The sequence below is a fragment of the Chenopodium album genome, chromosome 26 (assembly GCF_948465745.1).
Source record: "Chenopodium album chromosome 26, dcCheAlbu1.1, whole genome shotgun sequence".
Lineage (NCBI taxonomy): Eukaryota > Viridiplantae > Streptophyta > Magnoliopsida > Caryophyllales > Amaranthaceae > Chenopodium > Chenopodium album.
Window position 1 is genome coordinate 29,136,824 of NC_137859.1, and position 25,674 is coordinate 29,162,497.

Genomic DNA, 25,674 nt, shown 5'->3' on the forward strand with positions numbered 1-25,674 from the left:
CCGAGACATTTATGTGTAAGAAATATGTGTGCTCATATATAAAAATAAAATTCAGTAAAATAGTATTAAACATACTCATGTATCATTGCACATTTCGTAAGCCTACAAGCACAAACAATGAAACTTATCTTTAAAATACAACTCGTGACACTTTTTTTTTTTCTGATGAAAACAACTCGTGATACTTTTAAGTTGTGATGTGTGCATAAGTATTTTTATTTAAAAGGCATGACGTGTATCGTAAGTTGACTAACAAATTAGTTTTTGTGAAAAATCCTTGACTAAGGGGCTAGAGTTATATAACACCTTCCACCACAAACGTTAGATAAATAAAATTATGTAAATGACTAAAAGATTTAGGTGATTCAACCGTATGATTTTTTTATCAATTAAAATCTTAGTAATATCATTAATGACATTATTTTTCATTATTTATCAAGTTTTTAAGAGAAAATAAATATTATTAGCATCATATTCAATTATAGGTTTCACCTTATTCTTTCATTAAACTTTATGCATGCGTACTCAGCTAAAAATTAATATGCTTCATCAAGGTTGGCTATAAGGAGAAGCAACCAGTGTGACAAATCAGGGGCCCCCTTGTAATGGGCCTTGCATTTATGAGATTCAAAGGTTGAATAGAACAAACTCTATCAACGCTAAACATTGAGCCATGTGTCACCCTTCCCTTGACATATTTGGCGCCACATGAGCAATGGCATGTCAACACTTATCAATCAATCAATACTATATACTAAAGTAATCACCATGAATATTCTATAATTACACGTGTCATGTTTACATTTAAAAATTTCCTGCCAAAATTTTTTATTTTTATTTTTTTTCTTAAAAAATAATAAGATAATTGATTGAAAAAAAAAAGAGAATATACAACCTAAATAATACAACAATAATAAACAACTTTAAATAAATAAAATATTAAATATATACACAATCTATAAGCAAATAAAAACTTATAATAATATATAAATATAATTTATTTTTTTTCTTGTGAATATGGAAGCATTGCACGGGTAATTTGAACCATTTACCATCAAAATATCAATGCCTCTTTATACTTATTGTGTTTAATAGAATGATTTAAATTATGCGTTGCAGCTTTCTAATTTGATTGTAACACTCCTTATTTTGCAACTTTGTATTAACTACTCAATATATTAGTAATGCTATATGTTTCGAGGTTTTTTGGAATCCCTTGGGATATTGGTCATCTTGAACACGGCCAGATGGATGCGGACAACTGCAAAACAACGAATATCCCGGTTGATGGAATATTCACGCTCCGACGATCATGTTAGTAACCAGCTGGAACTAACATGCATAGAGAGAAAGTAGAGATAAGTTGGAGCTATTTAGTGCTCTTTTTGATATGTCTCAATTTACCCCTCCTAACATAAATGATTAGGGTTTAGGGATGGGAAAGTGTGCTCCTCTAAGGTTAGGCCTAGGATGGCGTGCTCTGATAGGCGGTGCAATCAGGTGAAGGCACGTGTCCAAAGGGGGCGCCATTTTGCAGCTTTCTTGGGATTTGAGCCTCCTGGTGTGAAGAGGCCCTTTTCTCTTTTTTCAGATGCTCCTTATGTTTGACACCCGTCAATTCCCTATTGGGACAACACATGTCGCCTTTTAATTGGGCCACGTGTCACTATGGGATTGGACCATGTGTCTGGGTATTTTTTTTTACCCTAAACATTATCATGTAAGTATTAAATATCTTTCCTTATTTGGTATTAGTTTAAAATCACGCACAAATCAATATAATTGATGAATATATTTCACTAATTCTTTTCCCTTTTAGCTTCTTATTCATAGTCTTTAGGGCATGTATAGGCGTATATCATTTTTCTATTATTTATTATTCAATTAATAAGAAAGAGAGGTTTTAAAAAAAATTATATATATATATATATATATATATATATAATTGCAACTTTAATTCGCTATTGAAATTTTGTAATAGCTGATAGGCATCAAATATTAACACCATAAAACTCTTAGTTTTACATTCAATATTGAATTTACATAAAAATAACTATAATCAAAATACAAGCAATGACCTGCGACATCGTCTAGGCCAAAAACTAGTTCTTAAGTAAATAAATAGCTTAAGATTCAAGGGTAGAAACTTCGTTGTTAATTCCTCCATTACACCACCATAAACCATGAAGGTCTCCTTTGGATCAATACTGTCATTAACAAAGAGAAAATTGAAAAACCTTGCTCATCAATGATATTGCCATGTAATGTCATAACACTAACAATATGTTAAACCCGAATCTAAATTTACCATGAAAGAGTGTTTCAATGGCATAAATCGAAAACATTGCTCATCAACTCCTCAAATTAAATCTCTAATCAAGGTAAGTCGACATCAAAATTGATCGACCGCTACTATTGTTAAACCATGTATCTCCCTCTCTTCCCTTACTAATTTAGGAAACTTTAAATTGAGAGATTGAGAAAACTTTCATCGTATTTTTTACTTGCATCTCACTGAATTTTTGGAACACTTTGTTGAATAAATAACTAGCAAATAGAGATACATGAGATTATTTGTACAACAATTGTCCTTTTAGAATTTAGATCTAGATAAGGTAGAGATACATAGACCATGACCCGCCTAAAAATTTGCACCTAATACTCCCTCTTTCATAGAATCACTTAGAGCATGGGCATTGGTGAGTCACAAGCCTACTCACAACACTATCTCTCTTCTTCTGAGCTACCTTACCATTGCATACGGTGACTCGTTACATACTCACAAAGAGGGGAAGCAACGTCTGCTGATGCTCTGATGAGTAACTGACATATGCATGGGCTTTGCTGACTCTTTTATAAAGGAATCTCATATTTATTTGTTGGTCCAATTACCACATGACAACTCATCCAAATTGCTGAACATTTGCATGAGATGTTGTTTTAGTCCAACAGCTCTCCAACGGCTCTATTATTTGGAGCCTTTCGTGTTGATATTATTACTCTAACGGTAATTTTTCACTTCATTTAAACATATTTCCAAAAAATAATTTCACCAACGGTATAATTATAATTTTATCTATAAATAGAGCCTAATATTGATATAGTTTTTCACCCTTAAAATTTCACTCTTCTTTTTTTCATTATAAAAATATTTTGTGATTATGGATCTTAATAATCCTAATTACGGAAGTGGTTCCTCTCAAAATAATCCAAATAACCAATCTTCCAATTCTCCAAATTTTCAAAGTAATTTTCATTTTGATCCAAATAACCCTAATAATCCAAATGCTCAAAGGATGTTATATTATAACATTCCTAACCAACCAACGCATCCAAACCAACAATTTGTACAACAATTCCCAAATCAATTTCCAAACCAAAATTACACCCAACAATTCTCAAACCAATTTTTAAACCAAAATTTGCAACAAATTCCCCAAAATTATCCTTCCGGTTTTATGTTCCCAATGTCGCAACATTATGGTGTGAACCAAATAATTCAAAACAGTCCAGCAACTCCCGAGGGAGAAAGAAGCCGTAACTTAGCCCCACCCGATGATCCAAGGGTTCCACAACAAGCCAATGATGATGCTGATGGTGTTGGTGATGATCATGATGATGTTGTTCAAGGTCCCCACGGGAGCAACACTAATGTTAGGGCAGAAAAATGGGGTGCAAAAGAAGATGATGCCCTCGTTTCGGCTTGGGTAGAATGTGCAGTTGAAGATCCAGAGACGGCAACTGATCAAAGTTTGGCCATAATGTGGAGGAACATAAAATCCCTTTATGATCAAGCCAGAGAAGAAAATTCATCCACCATGCGCCCTAGAACTTTAAGATCTATTAAAAGTTGGTGGGCAAGAATAAATAAAGATGTGAGTATATGGGTTGGTTGCTATAGTGAAGCGAAAAAAAGGTATAGGAGTGGTACCAACACTCATGATGAAATGACCGAAGCTCATGAAATATATAGAGGTACGTGTAATGGTTCACGCTTTGGTTTAATTGGTTGTTGGGAGATGTTGAGAGAGTTAGACAAATGGAAGCCAATGGACCTGGATTTACCTTCTAGTGATGGTTGCAATTCAAAAGGATCAGAACCAGATACTCCAACTGATGAAGGTCCAAAAACTCATACTCGTCGCCGCCGTCCTGACGGGGTGAAATCATCTAAAAGAAAAGGTAAATCTGTTGTCAATTCTGGAATTCAAATTGGGGGTAGTTCTGAAATTAAAAATTTAGAGTCGTTTACTCAAGCCCTATCAGAGATGAATGTAATGAAAGGTCAACACAAAGATGTTGATGAAAGGCGAATTGATGTAGCAGAACGTATGCTAGAGTATCAGAAGGAGCGAGATGCCATCAAAGCTCGGAAGAAACAAGAAGAAAAAAGGTTCAAGCTATTTAGTGTCCTTCTTGCAAAACCAATTCTATCTGAAGAAGAAAAAGAAATATATCTAAAATTAAAGCAAGAATTTGCACATCTTCTAGGCTAGTTTAAATATCAATTAAGGTAGTCAAACTACATGATGCTCTTTGTTTATTACCCAATAAATTTTATCTTATAAATAATAATAATATAAAATTAGCTCAATAATGAGAAATGTTGTAAAATATGACCGACATGCAATGCTACATTGAAATGTCACATGTTGACAAGAAATCTATAAGCAATAATATCAGAGAATCTCATCTTTTACTATTTTGCGTACCCATACATTGAATTGTCATACAAAAGAAATCTACAAACCTTAGAAATGTAATATTTTTGAGTTGTTTATCCATTCAATGAATTACCAATGTAAAAAAATCTGTAAACCTTATCGAAAATCATATCTCATATACTTGTGTGCCCATATATCATAATAATTACCAGCCATTTTTTTGAATAATTTTAGAAGTTATAAATAAGGGGGCTACACTTCATATTTCAATACATAAATATAAGTATTATTTCTACAAAAAAAAAAAATAGTCTCTCTTCCTCTCTACCAAAAAATATTACAAAATGAACTCTGATTCAAATTCTTCTAGTTCATCTAGTTCTGGGTTATTTGATTACATGGTGAACGACTATGTAGAGTGGCATGAATCAATTACCCAAAGGCGAAAAGAAGATGAATTGATCGAGGAAGAGATCAATACAGCTGTTGTTCCCTTTGTAACATCAACTTATCAGACCCCTTTCACTCTTGAACCTACGTACCAAAGGTGGTATGTACCAAGAGATCGAGAATATGCTGATATTCAGTTATATAACGATTACTTTAGTCCCCAACCATTGTACCCTGCTAACATGTTTCGTCGACGGTTTCGCATGCGTAAGAATGTGTTCACACGCATTGTTAATCAACTAAGCGAAAGTGATGTTTACTTTCAACAAAGGCCGGATGCCACCGGAAGACTAGGTGCATCCCCCCTCCAAAAATGCACTGCAGCAATTCGAATGTTAGCATACGGTACATCTGCCGATGCAGTTGACGAGTATCTTAAAATCGCGTCAAGTACTGCAAGAGAAGGTCTGGCTCACTTTGTTGAAGGGGTCGTAGCTCAATTTGGATCAGAGTAATTGAGGAGGGCAAATACTATGGATACTGAACGACTCCTCTGTGAAAGTTATGCTCGTGGATTTCCTGGTATGATGGGCAGCATTGATTGCATGCATTGGGAGTGGAAAATTGTCCGCGTGCATGGAAAGGAATGTATCAAGGTAGAAGTAAAACAGCAACGGTGATCTTGGAGGCTGTTGCTTCGCAAGACTTGTGGATATGGCACGCTTTTTTTGGAACCCCGGGTTCTTGTAATGATATAAATGTCCTCCAACGGTCGCCGGTGTTCTCTGATATATGTGAGGGAAAAGCTCCAGAGGTTACCTTCAATGTCAACGGAAATACATACAATATGGGTTATTATCTTACAGACGGTATCTATCCGAAATGGGCAACATTTATCCCAGCAATCAAACATCCACAAACTGGTAAGCACAAATTATTTACCAAGAAGCAAGAGAGTTATCGAAAGGACGTTGAACGTGCCTTTGGAGTGTTACAAGCTCGATTTGCAATAATACGTCAACCAAGTCTAGCATGGTCGACCGAAATTTTATGGAAAATTGTAATGGCTTGTATTATCATGCATAATATGATTGTTGAAGATGAGCGAGATGGATATTTGCATTATGATGCAACTGAATTTATCAATGATCAACTGCAAAATGTAGCTGAATCATCAACTAGTAACAACAACCAACCATTTACTGTGATATAAAATAAAACAAGAGTGAGAAAGATAAAATGATGGGGTAGTTAGGAGAGAGAATGGTGAGTAACCTCATTAGGGATGGCAACGGGTCGGATCTGGACCGGGTCTGGATGGACCCGGATCCAGATCCGTTTTTGTATGAAGGATCCAGATCCGACCCGAATCCGTCGGGTCTAGAAACTGAAGACCCGGATCCAGATCCGACGGGTCCAACGGATCCGGGTCCAAAACGGGTCCAATATATTTTGCCTAATTTTTTGCAAAAATTTAATATTTGGGTCAAAAGATGCATTTAAAACTTCCGTCGGGGATTATTAAGTTCAACCTAAATTATAATTATACAACTAATCTAAAAACACAAAGTAACCAACTAATACACTTACATTTTGAAATAAAAATTATAAATAACGATAAAAGTACGATTTTCCAAATGAGCTAGTAAATTTGATATGAGGCATCCAAAATTCATCTCTTGAAAGGGGTTTATCAATATTAACATTATCAACATTTTTAATAAGGAAACAAACAATTATAGATTTTTTTAAAATAGGAAAAATAAAAAAACGGGTAAACGGATCTGGATCCGGGTTTGGGGGCCAGACCCGGATCCAGATCCGTTTTTTCAGCAGGACCCGGATCCGACCCGGATCCGTCGGGTCCAAAATTTGAAGACCCAGATTCGTGAAAAACGGATCTGGATCCACGGATCCGGACCGGGTCCAGATCCACTGCCATCCCTAAACCTCACCATTGTAGATAAATAAATAAGGTGACTCACACTAGTAGCTTAAGATAGTGGAAGGTGAGGTGGAAGATGATTTGGAAAAAAGATAAATAAAAAAGATAGTTAAAAGTGAGGTGGAGAATGGTGAGTAACCTCACCAATGCCCATGCTCTTATACAATCAACTTTACACACATGTCGATGCATTAGTTTGACTCTATTTTGTTTAATTAAACATTAATAAAAATTATTTTAAAAATCATGGAGTATTATAAAACTTTATATATATATCTTACATTCTAACAACATATTTTATCGTAAAATATATTTTTATTATGTTTGTAAATTTTTTTGATAAAAACTAGGAGTAATACATAAATAATGAAAAAAAATCCAGCGTTTCAATTATTATGGGACGGAGAATACTAATGTGGTCAATTAGCCGTTGTCCACCACATGCCCTCTTAGATGTGAATATCATCAGAATATGTGATTATATGAACAAGGAATGGGACTCCAACTCAATAGTCCCTAACTCACTACCGCGCAAAATGAAGGCGTTTCGAATCATACCCCAATTTTTGCCAAAGACCTTAAACCCTAACCTTTTCCCAATATTCCCTATTTCTTTCCCAAAACCCCTTCATATTCCTGTCTTTCTCTCTCCTCTAAGCTCAACAATCTCAGCGTTTCGCGTTTTTTCAAGCTCTTCTTCTACATCTTCAATGGCGGAAACTGGGAATCTTACCCCTTTTGATGGTACATTAGGCACCCAGTTCGAAAGCTTCCGAACCCAACTCGATGAGTCTAGCAATTTGCGTGAAAGAATTCGAAATGTTGCCCTGGAAATTGAGTCTGTCACTAGAATCATGCATGCAAATCTTCTTCTTGTTCATCAGTCTCGCCCTGTTGCCGGTATTTATTGCATTGCGTTTTTTTTTTTTTTTTCCTTACTTCTCAATTTTCCTTGATTTTTTCTGGGTATTCTTCTGTTTGACGAAATTATGGAATTTTGAGTTTGTTTTGTGTATTTTATTGTTAAATTGCTATAATTATGGTTGATTTTGTATCACATTTTAATTGGAATATTTCTATTCAATGATAATGTGAAGACTTTTGAGTTAATCTCAGAATGAACTATACTAGTTTATGAATTTGAGTCATATAAGCTGCATTTAGTTCTTATATCAATAATTGATTATATTTGTTAATTGGGTTCTTTTCAATTTAAAAAATAGAGGTGTTAGAGAAAGCCACGTCACAAATTGGTCCGCTTAAGGAGCACTTTAACCGGCTTGCAGAGATCATTCGAGACTGTCCTGGTCAGTATTATAGGTAAGTGAATATGAAGTAAAAATGTGGACTTTTCATTATCTATCATATATTTTGTGGTTCGGCGTTGTTTTGATTGTTTCTGGTGCTAATCATTTGCTTCTTTCTCAGGTATCATAATGATTGGAAGAATGAAACTCAGACAGTAGTTTCATTGCTTGCTTTTATGCATTGGTTGGAGACTGGAAATCTTCTTTTGCATCCTGAAGCACAAGAGAAGCTTGGATGTGAGCTTAATACTCGACCTTTCATGTTAGCAATCAATTTGCATTGTTGTTAATGTGTCATATCCAGATGTTGTTTAAGATGCCAGTCTAGGTTTGCTGTGGAATTTCGGAAAGATTTTCACTTAAAATGTAGTACCTTATATAGCTTGGGGTTATTATAAATTTGTTCTGAGTTAGGATTACTATATTAGTAATTCCTATATGGAAATTTAGGTACATGTGACTAGAAGATGGACAACATTGGGAACAACAGCATTATCTTTTTCCATGTTGGATTAAGCATAGCATTATTGTGCTGTGTAGCAGTGAAATAGTAGTAGGAAATATGGGTTTTACATAAATATTCATGATATATTTGTGTTCAGGTTTGGTCTTGTTCACTTGTGTCACAATGGATAATATGGCCCGTTATCGTTAACTTTTAATAGTAAATTTTGTTGATTAGCACATTTTTCTTGCATATAAATATGGTGATGGAAATTGACTAGCTTTAGAAATTGGAGTGTTGTTGATCAGTTTGGAGATAATTAGAATTTGATCTTCTTGGAGAGTTGGAAGTTGTTTGGAGTCTTTACAAAACTGTCTGGAAAACCATGATATGCTCTCTTACTGTTGGGCGTGTTGCCCAAATTTCTGGTATACATAGCACTCCCTAATACTAATTGAAACACTTGTTTTATTGGTGGTTTGCAGTGAATTCTCCTGATTTTGGTCTGGATGTTGAAGATTATTTAGTAGGTGAGTAATAATAACTGTACCTTGTGTGCACAAATGCCCTTCTAATTCCTTTTTTCTCTCTCTCTCTCTCTCTCTCTCTGGGTAAAACGATGTGCCTGCTACTGTCACCTTATTCCTTGATTATATTTTTCATGTTCTTTGAACAAAACTTCCATTGGTAATGAATTGCTGGTGCGTTTTCTAATGCATATGTTATAGCTTTAGGTGTGAATTGGCATGTTTTATCTTGTTCTTATACTTGGGTCTGGATGCTACAGGGGATGTTGATTGCAGAGTACTGAATACATTTTTAGTTTATTATTGATAAGTATTCCTTTTGTAATCATGTCCTGGTATACTGTTTAATTCATATGATATCTGATATACTCTATCTGGTGCCAAGTAACAAATGTCATTTAGTATATTATGCTCTTTAAGATAACTTGTATACTATTCCTGGTTTGATTTTTTATTATAAATCTGGGATTTAATAGCTACTACAACACATACTATTAAAATGCGACCAGATATATATTAAACAAAAAGAGAAAACTTAAGAAGTATGTTACTTCTTTTTAGCTAAGGATTTTTTTGCTTTAGTATTGTACTTTGGTTTGCTTAAATTCTCCCATTGTCGTATTCCTTATCTCTGTGTTGTGCCTTTTTCTCAGAGCACTTTGCATGTTTTACATTTTTCCAGCGTGTGATAGTTTGAAGCCGAAATATTAACCAATAGAGTACAGTTTGCTTTAGTTAATACTATTTGGAGTTGTATTCTATCTCCAATTTCTACCTTAAAAAAGGTTGTGGTGTCCAAGTTAGTCCTAGAGGCTAGAACCAACTTGTTGACACTAGTTCTGTGAAGCTTGGTCCCGAAAGTTGAATTGTAGCAATGACCCAAAAATCAATCAATCAATCAAAAGCCTTAATCCCATAAGTGGGGGCTGATGTCATGGGATGTGACAAAAAATAGTCTACAAAAATAAATGAGGAAAAGGGAAAAACATTGTAGCTTAATTTTTGTTTTTCCGGGGGGGGGGGGGAGAGAAGGTAGGGAAGGAGTACAGGGAAGATGGGGAACGCTACTGTGGTTTGCGGACCCATGCCTGCTGTACGACTTCTCATCATCTGGCCCCTCACTCGCTTAAAATTCTTGGTTGAACCTTAGTGTGACTCCTGCAGTTGTGAATAATTTTTTCTTAGCCTACAAAGCTTTGAGGTAAACACAGGTTTTAATGTTATATCATCAAAAGAATACACCAAACCTACTCCATGTTGACGTGGTCTATCTGACAGCTCTTGGATATGCCTTTTGATTGTATGAGAGCAGTGTCTTGCATGCATGAGACTCCAAACACACTTTAACACCTCATTTGCATAGTATATCTTAGTCATTGTTCTTGGTTCAAAATAATAATAAATTTCTGGAATTACATTGAAATTACTCGTAACATAACAAACATTAGCACCGTAATTCAATCCATTGGCCCTTGTACCACCTCCAAACACACTGTCACACCTCATATCTTTAATTTATCAGTCATTCTTCTTGGTTTAAATTAATAATAAACTTCAGGAATTAAGTTGAAATTACTTGTACATTAACAAACACTAGCACCCTGATCCAATCTATTGGACCTGCCACAATCTCCGATTCTCAAAAGTGGAATTATCAATAAAGATTAGTGTAGTCCTCACATTACCAATATAATCACCATTAATTCTTATGTTTTCTGCCATTACTAGTGCTGTCCACTGGATATTTCCATCTTTAGTTATAGGGAGAGAGTAAGGCTCTCGAAAGCTCATACTTGGGAGAGAATCCACCTTTCAAAAGTGGAATTATCATTCAAGATTAGTGTAGTCCTCATATTCCCAATATAATCACCATTAATTCTTATGTTTTCTGCCAATACTAGTGCTGTAATGATGTCAATTCCTACTGATAAATCCCTTATCATGCTCTGCTCTTATCTCATCTACATATTGTTCTTTCAGTAATACCACTTACTCTCACTTTGGCCAAGTTATAAACAAGCTGATACTTTTTCAAGCCAATATATTGGAACAGATGCTCTCTGTATATTGAAAAATAACTTGCAAAGGAAATTTCAAAAGTAAAATTGATGGCTTTGACCATTTGAAAACATGAGATTGGATAGACTTTACTTTAAGATGTGGGAAAATCCGAAGGTTAAAAATCAGTTTTGCACTTTTCCCTTTTCGTTAATAGACTCACAATTTTAGGTATATAATCATTTGTGAAGTTTACTCTCTAGAATACTTTTAGAACCCCATTTCCTTTATGTATTCTGCTCTAACACTGTTACTGGACATGCAATTTTTGGCTTTTAACATTAAAACTTTCAAGTACTAATAAAAGGAATAAAAAGAAATTTTCAAAGAGCTTTTTCGTTAAAAGTATGTTAAGCTTTTTAATGTTTCACTTATGTTTGCCAGTTTTGTGCTAAAAATAACCTTGTTATTCTTAAATTAGCTGATTAACAGCTTGCTGATTATGTTTACTGATGTAATATAAATTACTTTCTGCAGGAATCTGTTTCATGTCCAACGAACTGGTAATATTTCTGCTTCAAGTTGTTTTTTCAATATGTTCTTGTTAACATGTGCATGACTGTGCTTGAAAGAAAGCAATATAGCGCAATTGCCTGGAAACTTGTTTCGTGTCAAGTTTGCTAAATAGGCATTAATGATTTCTGAGGTGCTCTTTACTGTTGGTATATACTTATCAGATAATTTTTATTGATTGTTTCAATGGGACACTGACCTCTACTATTAATGAAGTGTAATTTGCTTTAGTCTTGGCTGTTACAATGGTCTGACAAGGTCTGGCTTGTATAGATGGTGCCTACTTCTGTTCTTTTTGTTTGCATTATGTATGATGATGGTGGCCACTGACATAGTCTGTTTACTGCAGCCTAGGTATGTGATCAATAGAGTGACTTACGGAGACTATGATTCTCCAAGGAAGGTGTTGAACTTCTTGACTGATCTCCATGCTGCCTTTCGGATGCTAAACCTTCGTAATGACTTTTTGCGCAAAAAGTTTGATGGTGTGTACACCTGAACTTTCCTTTTGTCTCATCTGTGCCTGCATTTTGTATAAGAGTCTGTTAATAGAGTCCAAAGTTTGTAATTGTTTGCATCAATATTGACCTGTCTAAGCATTGTCCCCTTTTTTCTCATCACAGGTATGAAGTATGACTTGAAAAGAGTTGAAGAGGTATTCTATGATGTTAAGATTCGAGGCTTGATAGATAATGAGGACTCAAAAGGAGATCAAGGAAGCAAGGAACAACCTTGAGTAGAAGATTTCTAGGGTTGGCTTTTTGGTCACTATCCTTGCCTATGCATGTTGTAGGTGTTCGATGCTGCTTGCTGCAGGACGGTGAAAATATAGAAATGAATATGCTGATAGTGGTGTAGTGAAATCTGTATGCTAATTTAGTAATTAATGACTTGTGGAAAGATCTGAGGTGCTATCAGTTATCATGCAACGGATAACATTTTTAGTTGCATGTGCACATGTAGCTATCAAAGAGGAACAGGAGGCACCAGGACTTTGCACTAATTCTGTAATTTATGAGTCAAGACATGTTTTTAGCCTTCAGTTGACCCATTTCTCTCTTTGCTGGCTTGTGATTTACGCATAGAGTAGCACCTTGGGAAGTTAGGATAATTCAAGGTAGTTTCTGGAATGGCACGTGAAGACACTTGCTCTATCATAAATGATTTTCTGCACTGCTTATTAAGGAGGCATTTGTGATTATTACAAAACGAATTTCTGTGAGTGTATCAAAGCCACCAATTGCAGTAATTGTCGATGATACTTGAAAGTTGTTGATAGAGCATGTGATGAATTGGCTTGCAATTGGTACACTTAACTTTGTGTGCGTGTAACTTAAATACAAGAAAAAGAGAGACAAATTACTTGAGTCGTGTTAAATATTTTTACCAATAGAAAGGATATTGGAGAGTAAAAAGTGAAGAAGTGACTGGTTATTTTTCCTTGTGTAGTTCAAAATAGTGAACTTGCCTTTTTATAGGCAAATTTTCTTATTAAAATATTTTGCATGATTATACTTTGTTACAAATTATTGTACTAGTTTACATGCATGCTCATGTGAACTTCACTTGTAATTTTTCTCAACACTCTCCCTTGAATATTCACATGAAATTAGGGGTGGCAATTCGGGTCAGTGGGTCGGGTTCGGGTTAGATTTCGAGTTATGCTTAGAAACAATCAAAATTAGTGTAAAACTTAATATTATTACAAATATGAAATTTTGGTCAAATCAGGTCGGATTCGGGTTTATTCGGATTCGGGTTTTTCTCAATAACCTCGGGTCGGGTTCGTTTGGGTTATCAGGTCGGGTCAGGTATTGCCAGCCCTACATGAAATGGGGTGTGAGATGCCTCGTTAAAACCTTACTAGGTAAGTAGGTAAAACCCTCGTTAACTATATACGTATATATGTATATATACATATATATGTACATATATAATATGTATATACATATATATGTACATATATAATATGTATATACATATATATAATATGTATATGTATATATAATATGTATATATATATATATATATATATATATATATATATATATATATATATATATATATATATATATATATATATATATATATATATATATATATATATATATATATATATATATATCAAACTAAGCACAAGGTATACCCATGATTAGAGGCACCCCTTGTAGCCATATTATACCTTTTACCCTTCAAAAATACAATCACCTTTCTTGATAAACTACTTTGAGCCTCATCTAACGACTGACCTTTCTTTCTTCAACTCACATCTACCTAACCTTGTGATGCGATGGTGTGCAATTTAGGCAATTTTCAGAGAACAAAAGCTTGAGTGAATAAAATAGCAAAAAATAAGCAAATAAAAATAAATGAAAGTGTGTAAAAGGGCAAGTGTTCCAATGTCTTTGATATGAAAATATCTTTGATAAGTACACGTCTTAGATTGCGTCTCTTATCGAGTGCTTGGTACCGTGCCTGAGAAACATGAATGCCAGTGAGTGATAGACCGCATGATCGATATTGCCCACACTTAGTAAAAAAGATATTCAAATATATCATAATAAAAATGCAAAAAATAAGGAGAGCAAGTATAAAACCTCAAGCATGAAAATAGTAAGATTCAAAAGCAAAGTTGCACACCTTGGGGCTTATCTAGGGTCTTGAGCCTTTATCCCCTTTTTCTTCAACCTTTATCCTAACTACATTACAACCCTTAAAAAGACCTTTTTGAGGTATACACACACTTGTGCGAGATTTGGCTAGAGCTACGTTCGGCCTGATTCCTAACGGATACGTAGGCAACCTACAAAGAGGTGCGGCCGTAATAAAAATGCATTCATATTCACATTCACACACCCACACCATGATCATATCAAGGGATCTCCTATGTCATCCCTATCTACTTAGAGCTAGACTTGGGGGCTTGATCCCTACATTGTTAGCTTACTCAACCTAAGAGTCACCATCTTTTGACTTTTTTCAAAATACTTTTCTATACACTTAGCCTTCGCAGCATAACTTTAGTGTCATTTTCACACACTGCACAGATACATGACCAAATAGTCCTTCCCTTAGGAACCCTTTGTCATGAAATCTTAACACAACGTCAAAGCATGCCTTGTTATATCAACATCACTCATCAATCATAATCATCATTGCATCACAAAGTATGAAGTATTTAGCCTCCGCGCCTAGGTTACCTAAATACTTTCAACTAAGATTGTCTAGGATGGATTAATCCTTCCACCTTGAGAGATAGCATCAAACGCATATACTTGATTAAGCTCATTCAACATGCACCATCAAACACTTTGAATTTATTTATTTATTTATTTATTTCGCGTCTTTCTTTTTCGGGAGAAACACTACAAGAAAATGGCTTATTTCCGATGGAACAATTCCGATGTCCTATAAAAACCGTCGGAAAATTTTGAAATTCCGATGGTTTAGAAACCCATCGTATTTTTCCGATGGAAAAAAAAGTTTCCGATGGATTTAGCCATCGGAAACTTACGATGGTTTAATAAGCCGTAGGAACTAATTTTTTGCGATGGTTTTTTTCCATAGGAAATGTGTTTTTTAAAATTTAAAATTCGAAAAAATATTTCCGATGGATAATTAGCCATAGGAAATTTCCGACGGCTTTTATCCATAGGAATAGCCGTCGGAAATAGAATTTCCGATGGATTATGTCCATAGGAAATATAATTTCCGATGGCTTTTATCCATAGGAATAGCCATCGGAAATCGTTTGGACTTAAAGAAAAAAAAAACCTCAGAAACATTTGGGCATTTTCGAACAAAAGGAGAAGGAGAGAGAGAGAAGGGGAAGGAGAGAGAATCAGCCGCCCTCTGCCGCTGCTCCCCCTCCGCCGCAGCTCCACCGACGACACTCCTCCTCCCCCTCAACTCGTCGACCGTCGGCCACCAGGTACTCCTTCTTTCGACTTTTTTTTTTTTTTTGAATTTCGTTTTCCGGCCCACCACCTCATGGCTAACCGACAATCTTCCACCTCAGATCCACCGCCGGCCGCCACAAGCTCACCTTCTCCCTCCAGCACACCTTCGTTCATAGGCCCAGGTAATTCTATTTTTGTTTTTTTTTCAGTTTTAATTAATTACCCATAAACCCTAAGTTTTGTAATTTTAATTTTTTAATTCACTCTTTTTTTTAGGATTTGTAGATCTACTGTGTTTGCTCCTCAAAAAATAGGTCAAATTCAAAGGTTAGTGGTTATTATTTCCAATGTACTTATAGTTTTATATGTATGTTAGTTATTAGTAGCAAAAATGGTACAAATTAATTTATTTTTTGGTGTGTTTTGGGGATGAAACAAATTAATTGTGTAGAAACAAATTAATTGTGTAGAAATTCAGTGGTGAGGAAGGTGACAGAGACAGGGGCAGGGCTGAGGGATAGAATGAGATCGGCTAGTTTAAGCATACAGTTGACTGGAGCTTGGATTGGTAAAGGGAAGATCACTACATGTGGTGATGGAGATGGTGTATTGATGTTAGGACTAGGATTAGTATATTATGTTAGATGATCTTCCATTATGTCTAGGAAATGTTTGGTTTTTAAATTGGTATGATCACTAACTCTTTACACTACCGTAGTATTGTCTAACTAATGGTTAAATGTTCAATGAGTCATACAAGTATATAAGATCCCAATCCCAGTGTTTTTTATATTATGACTAGCAATTGGCAATCATTGCTTATTAGTATATTACTCCTTAATTAACAAATGACTAGTTGATTTATACTGTATTAATGATTATCACACAATTATAGGGCAGGTAACCTAATGTCAAAAAGCGGAAAATTTTGCCTCTAGAGTGGAAACTGGAATCTATAATTGGACTCTATAATGGCCTTATTAGCATATTAGTTTTTTTTTTTTTTTTTTTTTTTTTTTTTTTTTTTTTTTTTTGATTAGGCATAAATTTTAGTATATTACTCCTTAATTAATAAATGAATAGTTGATTTATACTGTATTAAAGATTATCACACAATTATAGCCTATAGGGCAGGTAACCTAATGTCAAAAAGCGGAAAATTTTGTCTCTAATGTGGAAACTGGAATCTATAACTGGACTCTATGATGGCTAATAGTCTAATACAGCTTTTATATATGGGCCAGGAGTTAATAAGAGAATTTGTAGCACTAGTTTATATAAGATCACAAAACAATGCCATGGACTCGAAAAAAAACAAGATAACATTAGCTACAATTCCTACATAACTTGGGGGATTGTGGATGATATGCTTATATTCCCTCTCTGAATCTGCATCTGAATGCAATGCGCAATGCAGCTAAACATGGATGAAAATGGGTAATTAATTAAAACTGAAACAACTATTGAAATTAATTGTGGATGATATGCTTATATTCCCTCTCTGTACATTATGAAATTGTCATATTGATAAGCTGTTGCATTCAAGCTTTAATAAATCCATGTGAACGCTAAACTGGAACAGCTTCCAATAAGGGACGCGAAATTAGAAAGCAGGAAGCATAATGAAATTTGGCATAACTGGTCAACAAGCTAAATCAACCATGAGTGAAGGTGTGAAAACACAAATTTTCACATACAGATATTGACATCTAATAATAGAATTCCATATTTATAAACAGAAAAGATTATGACAACATTATTTGTTAGAAGATTGTTGAGTTTATATATCTAGCTATGTATGCTAGTCTAGTTTAAATATGTTGTTATATATAGTAGTTTAATTTTTACTATATGTTATTAATTTTATAGTATATGTATTTAGTATAGTTCATATACACATATATAATTATACATGTAAGTAACTTGTTTATATGCATTTTAAGTGTCATTTTGGATCCTTGTTATCATTTTTTGCACTATTGTTAGTTGTTTTGTGACTAATGTGATTACATGCATAAGCTGTGTAGAAGTTGTAACCATGAAAAGAAGGGAGCGTAGTTGGATGTATGACAGGTTGGATGGGCATAAGCTTAAGCCTGAGTTTTTGAAAGGGGCTGATGAATTCATGAAGTATTGCAAAGATCATCCCGAGAGCAGTAACCCCAATGAAGTTAGATGCCCTTGTGTCAAATGCAAGAACTTACGTCTCCATGATCCGGACACGGTTAAAGTTCATTTATATGGCAAGGGTTTTGTAGATGATTACCATGAGTGGATGTGTCACGGTGAAGGGTTTCCCGATCCCCCCCAAGACCATTCTAATACATATCGTGAAATGGTTGTGGATGCTCTTGGTCATGATCAAGACCAACTAGGTACGGGAGAGCCGAGTGATCAAGAGGAAGAGCCAAACACACAAGCTAAGCAATTTTTGGACATGTTGAAGGCAGCTGATCAACCTCTATACGAAGGGAGTTCTATGTCTGTGTTAGAGATGGCCTCTAGAATTACTAGCCTAAAGTGTGAGTATAACTTGCCGCACAGGTGTGTTGATGGATTTGCTTCTTTGATGAGTGAAGCAATTCCTAACAACAACCACATGGGCCAAACATTCTATGAGGTGAAGAAGATTGTTAAGGGATTAGAGCTTCCTCATAAGAAGATTCATGCATGTCCGAAAGGTTGTATGTTGTTTTGGAAGGAGGATGCAGAGTTGTCTACGTGCAAGGTGTGTGGTACCGATCGATACAAGAGGACTTCTAAAGGGAGTTTAGTGCCTTTGAATGTCCTAATATATTTCCCAATCACACCAAGATTGCAAAGGATATTTGCAACTATAAACATTTCTGAGGAAATGACTTGGCACTCTAAGAATCCTCGAGTCCAAGGCACAATGGCACACCCCAGTGACAGTGAAGCATGGAAACACCTAGATAGGTCTTTTCCTGAGTTTGCCTCTGAACCTCGAAATGTTCGTCTTGGGATGTGTACAGACGGGTTTGCTCCCCATGGTAAGTTTGGGGGTCAATATTCTTGCTGGCCGGTCATTTTGACCCCTTATAACTTGCCTCCATCTATGTGTATGAAAAGACAATTCATGTTCCTTTCCTTGCTTGTTCCCGGTCCTAGAAATCCGAAGGGGAATTTAGATGTGTATATGCAACCACTTATTGAAGTGTTGAAACAATTGTGGGAAGTGGGTGTAAATACTTATGATATTTCAAGGAAACAAAATTTCAACCTTCGAGCAGCCGTTTTATGGACTATTAGTGACTTCCCTGCTTATGGTATGTTGTCTGGATGGTCTACAGCCGGTAAGAAAGCTTGCCCGTATTGCATGGAAAAGAGCAAAGCGTTTTGGCTTAATCATGGTGGAAAAGTTTCTTGGTTTGATTGCCACCGGCAATTTCTTTCTTCCGATCACCCATTTCGAAAGAGTAAATCTGCATTTTGTAGAAACAAAGTGGAAAATGGAGAACCTCCACACATCATGTCAGGGGAAGAGTTGTGGGAATGTGTCAAAAATCTTCCTAAGGCAACTGATGGCCCAGAAGCACTTAAAAGGTTGAAAAAGGCAAAAAAGGGTTGGTTTAAGCAAAGCACTCTTTGGGAACTTCCGTATTGGAAGCATCTGCTCGTTCGTCACAACTTAGATGTCATGCACATTGAAAAGAATTTTTTCGATCAACTCATTCACACTATTATGGATGTGAAAAAGCATACTTGTGACACTCCAGCCGCTAGAAAAGACATTGCCAAGTATTGCAAACGGCCACAACTCCATCTTGAGGAGGATGATAGAGGGAAAGAGACCATGCCAAAGGCTCCATTCTCTCTTGACAAGGCTCAGAGAAAGGTTTTGTGTGAGTGGGTTCGTCAACTAAGGTTTCCCGATGGTTATGCTTCGAACCTTAGTAGATGTGTTGATTTGCAAGCATGTAAGCTCCATGGGATGAAAAGCCATGATTGTCATGTGTTTATGGAAAGGTTGTTGCCAATTTCTTTGAAAGAGTTGTTGCCTACCCATGTTTGGAATGCAATTACTGAGATTAGTCAATTCTTTCGCGACTTATGTTGCTATACAATCAAAGTTAGTGATATGGAGCGATTAGAGGAAAACATTGCTGAGATTCTTTGCAAGCTTGAAAAGATTTTTCCACCCTCATTCTTTAACTCCATGGAGCACTTACCAATGCATTTGCCGTTAGAGGGCAAGTTATGTGGTCCTGTTCAATATCGATGGATGTATCCATTCGAAAGGTAACATTATCTTATTTTCAAAGTGCTTCCTTTTAAACATTATCAACTCATTTCTCTATAAATTTATACTCTTAACCAGTTTACACTTTTATAATTGCAAATTTAGATTCCTCAATCATATAAAAAGGAAGATCGGTAACAAGGGCCGTGTTGAAGGTTCAATATGCAACGCCTACCTTACCGAAGAGATCGCAAACTTCTGCTCACATTACTTTCAAGAAACCATTGACACCAAAACAAGAGATCTTGGCCGAAATGTCAATGCCGATGTTGAGCCCATCTTCAATGAAGATGAAGTCCCTGAACTATTCTCGGTTGATAGTGGTCGAGTGCCAGATGAGGGTAAAACTCGTTTTCTAGATGACAATGAACTTGAGCGGGCTCACTTGTTTGTGTTATCAAACAGCGGCATTTTAGGTGATTATGAAAGGTAACTCCATTATTAACACAATAATTTACAAACAAATGATTGACTTAACAAAGCCTAACACTTGATATCCACCTAACAGAAGGTTTGAGGACCACATTCTTAGTACTCGACCTTCTTTGCGTAGAGAAGAAGTAATGGAAAAATTCGAAGTTGATTTTCCGGATTGGTTTCATAAAAAGGTGATTGATTTATTTCTAAACTACACTTATTACGATAAGTTGATTTTCCACCGTAATTTCAATAACACTTTGTTATGTTCATTCATCATACATTGATAGGTGGTTGAAGAAAAACCAAGATCCGATGTCTTGCAAGCTTTGGCTATGCGTCCTTTCAAGCGTGTACGCACTTGGAGTCAAATATTTGTCAACGGATTCAATTTTCATACTCATGACTATGGCAAATTCAAATCCACTATGAATTATGGTGTTAGTGTGTCAAGTGCGGATGGAGGCGAGTATTTTGGTATGTTAGATGACATAATAGAACTTGTGTATACAGGCCCCGAGAAAGAATACAAGACTATGTTGCTCAAGTGCAAATGGATGGACTCTATTAGGGGTATGAACATACATGAACACTACAAACTTGTGGAGGTAAATCATACTAAGAAATACCCGAAATACGACCCATTCGTCTTGACTTACTAAGTAAGTCAGGTGTACTTTTCATCATACCCGAGCCTGAAAAGGGATCGACTTCAATGGTGGGCTGTTTTTAAGACACATGCAAGGTCGGTTGTTGATGCTCCAGTGGACTTATCCTTTTTGCAGGAAACCACGGTTGAAGAATCTTCAACATTATGTCCACCATATGATATTCCCGACTACGACTTGCTAATTGATGATGAGGATGAATTAGAGGATGATGACATGGTATCCGATCATGAAGATGAATCTAGCGTCGGTTCTAGTGATAGCGAGGAAGAAGAGATCGATGATTTATTTTTTGATGATAGTTCTGATGATGTTAGTAGTGATAGTGATCTTAATGATAGTGATGATGAAAGTCATTATTAGGATCCTAATGATGTATTTCCACTTGTGTTTTGTTTTTGACGACTCAAACTTTAATGGAAATGTAACTTAAGTATGATGTTCAAATGCCTTGAAATGTTATCGAATTTGATTATTACTATTGGTATTATTATTGGATTTTGTTACTAATGTCAGTTTCAGGTATGGCTGGTGGCAAGCAAGTGAAAGGGACCAAGAAGCGAAATTCACGTGAACACCCTCCTTATCATTTGGTTGATAGTCAGTTGGTTCCTACTTCAGCAACTCAAGAGGACGATAGTAATGAGGAGGAGGAGGCAGTGAACTTGGGTGACAATGGTGTTCCCAACACCCAGACCCAATCTCAAACCCAAACTCAATTGCAGCATACGTCGACAGTTTTGCAGGGGCAAACCTCTAACCCGTCTGGTAGGTTGGCCTTGGATCCTTCTCTGTTGTGGTAAGTAGTAATACTAAACTTGTAGCATGTTATTATTAATTCAAAAGAATTTGATTATTTATGTGCATCATTATCTCATATTACTTTACATACATGATATTTGTGTATCGTAGGTTCGAAGATGGTGGTCCTGTGCTGAAGGCCATCACTCGTTCAATACAGGGCTACTACCGAGAACCATGGAGGAATTACGGGGAGGTTGATGCTGGCACCAAGAAACATTGGTGGAACTTGTTTAGTGTACGATAATTTTTTATAAACTAAGTATTTATACACATACATATATAACTACTTTTTTCTATTAAATTGTGTTAACCAAATGGTAGTGCTAATTGCAGAAACATTTCACATGGGCACCGGAGCTAGAGGACCAAGTGCAAAGGAAATTCAACATGAAGGCGTGTGAGCGATTGCAAGACATGTTCTACACGGTCACAAAGAAGATGAAAGGAGCAAAGCCTTACTGGGTGAATGAAGAACTTCACAAGAGAATGATGGCTATTCCAGAGGAAAATGAAACTCATAAAATGAGGTCGAAGCAGAACAAGTTGAATAGAAGAGGTGGTTCTATGTCAAATGTGGTTGAGCCATCCCACTATCAAGGTTCTATCTCGGCGGCACAACATGCAAAGAGGATGGTGAGTCACAAACAAATTTGGTTTCTTTGTTTTTTCGGATCTGGTGGCTATATACAGCAATGCAGTGTCCTTACATTGAAATGTTTGTTTCCTTTTAGTTCTATTTTATTAGTGCTACTCCTCAAAATTACTTTGAAATATTTCCTGCATTTGTTTCTGAGAGAAGATGGCTGCAAATGATTATGTTGTTGAAGCATTTCTTATTCTCTTAAAAAAGTAACTGAGGTAATGTGTCGCCGACTTACAAACTCAGTAATTCAAGTAAACTATCTTCCTAATTCATCAGTGAACACCCTTCAGTTTCCTGAAAATCTGATCCTAGGGTTGAAATGTTCGACTACAGTAGCATATTAATTGAAACAGTAAAACCTGACTGTTAACAACTACACAGGTCAGAGGCTGTAAGCACTAATCTACTTTCATCAAATTGCAATCCCAACCAGAATATGGTCTAAACTAGTGATTAGTTCTTGTTGGTATACTGATTAAACTTACTGTCAAACAAAATTTAGCTGTTTAAGATCATGAATCTGGCATTCAATAAGATTTACCTGTGTTGAGACACATAGAGTATGTGCTAGCTGAGTATATATATTTTAGCTTCTGTCTTTGCTGATCTTGACATTCATGTTAGAAGATTTGTAGATATTTTTATTAATAGGTGTTATTCCTGGTGTTATTTTGATTATAATTGTTGGGTTTTTGACTGAGGCCTCAATTGAGTTCTTTATTCAGTTCAGTGATGCATCTGATTCATTTTCTGGTCTGATCACTTCTTTATTTTTTGGTTATTTCAAAGGCTTTGAAAGATGGAGGAAAGATGCCATCTTCCCCTGAAGTTTTCTTGAAGACTCACTTCAAGGATATACCTGGGAAAGGAAGGGTGCCTGCTAATGCCAAGTCCAAGTTGATTGCGGTAAGAACTTATACACACTAAGAATGAGCCAAGTCCAAGTTGATTGCGGTAAGAACTTATACTGTCACACTAAGCATTTTTTTTTTGTTGTTGTTGTTAAGAAATGAACTATAACTATTGACAAATTGTTACAGACATGTAGTTTTATACTAAAGTAATTAACCTAGAAAAATGGATTAGGATTTAAGGCAATGGTTATATCAGTTGATTGTAATTGGACTTTAAGAACTTGTTGCATCCTTGACCATGAACATAATCTATTAACCAGACATATAGAGGATATAAATGAGACCATACAGGGTATCTCTGATGGAAAACCATGCAATAGCTTTCAATTCTTGTAGTTGGTGTCCCATGGCCTTAGTAGACTAGAAAAAAAAGAAAGTCCATATTAGATTTTTAAATCTTTAATCTTACAGCAACAAGAACAATCATTCAGTATGTGCACATTAAGCAGGGTGTTGAATTCATCTCTACAGCCTAAAGAACTTATACACACTAAGAATGAGCCTAAAGAACTTATACACACTAAGAATGAGCCTAAAGTCAGTCATCTCTACATTTGATGTGCCTTGTTGCTTACTTGCATGTACTGCATCATATAACATGTATTTTTGTAATACTCGTAGTATATTAATTGTATCACATATGATAATTTTCAATACAGGACACCTACCAGAAGAAACTGGAGGAAGCAACTAGTCAAGGGGTTGAAAAGAGTCCGAACCAGCTGTATTGGGAGACCGTTGGTGGGCGCAAGAAGGGTCTTGTTAAGGGTCTTGGTCGAAGTGGAGAGTTCTACTACGGCACCCCTCAAGGTCGAGGTCTCAGTTCTTCCCAGCTGTACACGCCATCCATTGTCACTCAGATGCAGGAACAATTTGAACAGAGGGTGCAAAACATGCGGACTGAAATGGAGTCTGAGATCAAGTCCCGGGTTGAGTCTCAAGTGCAAGAGCAAGTTGCGGCCCAGGTCCAAGCCCAGGTTTCTGCCCAGATTGCTGCCATGGAGAGAAGGAACAAGGAGATTATGGACGAGATGATGAACCGTATAACTGGATTCAACAACGACACTTGTTCTACGTTGCAACCTCAGCATCGAGACCCTCGAGACGACTCGGGCAGTGGTGGAGGTCATGCTACGGAAGCTTGTGTCTAACTTCTAGTTGTGCGTATTTTGTTTTTTGTATATATAACTAATCCAGCAACATTAGTATTAGCACTTTGTATATATAACTAATCTACTCTTATCTAATCTAATATATGAACCTATTATGCATATTTACAGTTTTCTATATGAAATTATTATTCCAGACAAATACACAGGTTTGCCAAAAACAGGTTGGTGCAGGTTACAAAATAAAATAAAAACGGTTAAGTACAACAAGCTATTAGAGTTACAAAAATTTTCCTATGGCATTTCCGATGGTTTCATTCCATCGGAAAGTTTTAAATTTTCCGATGGTTTAATACCATAGGAAATTTTAAACATTTCCGATGGCTTTAAGCCATAGGAAATTTCCTATGGCCCAAAAGCCATAGGAAAATACAGAATTTCCGACGGCTAAAGCCATAGGAAATTTCCTACGGTTATAAACCATCGGAAATTTCCAAGGGCTTTAACCGTCGGAAAATCCTGTATTTTCCTATGGTTTTTGGGCCATAGGAAATTTCCTATGGCTTAAAGCCATCGGAAATTATTAAACTCCGTTGGCTAAAGATCCATCGGAAAATCCATCGGAAAACTGATTTCCGACGGTTTTTTCATCGGAAATCTTGGAATTTCCGACAAAGGTATTTCCGACAGACATTTTCCGATGGAAAACCGTCGGAAACCAGTTTTCCGATGGATTTTGTGATATTTCCGATGGAAAAATACCATCGGAAATTAGCCATTTTCTTGTAGTGAAAGTTGGTACCCTCCACAAAAATGACGGAAAATTTTTGCTTTTTTGCATTTTTGAGTCAAGCACATCACAATACTATGCACACACGAGTCATGCACATTTGAGTCATGTCATGTCATATCACATCGATCGAGTTGAGTCTAACACATGTGTCAAAACACATTAAGTCACAAAGAGTCACAAATGTGTCAAAATACATTGAGTCAACCTCAACCTCAAGTCAGTCAATCACCGTAGGTCAACCCTAAGAAACACATCAGGCCTTAGGTCAACCCTAAGAAAAACACCAGCAAAGTCTTTTGGCAATTCTTTTGATTTTT

The 25,674-nt window shown here is 36.0% G+C and overlaps 1 protein-coding gene and 1 long non-coding RNA gene across 3 annotated transcripts; both read left to right on the forward strand.

Annotated features, from left to right (window-relative positions):
- Positions 1-7,499: 7,499 nt before the first annotated feature.
- Positions 7,500-12,908, forward strand: LOC145617685 (uncharacterized). The gene is made up of 7 exons (XM_081672421.1): positions 7,500-7,899; positions 8,223-8,319; positions 8,428-8,543; positions 9,237-9,281; positions 11,814-11,839; positions 12,199-12,334; positions 12,473-12,908. The coding sequence occupies exons 1-7, from the start codon at positions 7,536-7,538 to the stop codon at positions 12,583-12,585; spliced, it is 897 nt and encodes a 298-aa protein (XP_081528547.1). The 5' UTR covers positions 7,500-7,535; the 3' UTR covers positions 12,586-12,908.
- A 2,587-nt stretch (positions 12,909-15,495) lies between these two features.
- Positions 15,496-17,862, forward strand: LOC145616245 (uncharacterized). Of its 2 annotated transcripts, none has more exons than XR_014107609.1 (3): positions 15,496-15,780; positions 15,868-16,075; positions 17,768-17,862. It is a non-coding gene; the product is annotated as an uncharacterized LOC145616245 (long non-coding RNA). The 2 variants fall into 2 exon arrangements; XR_014107610.1 differs by having other exon boundaries at positions 17,776-17,862.
- The last annotated feature ends 7,812 nt before the right edge of the window (positions 17,863-25,674 follow it).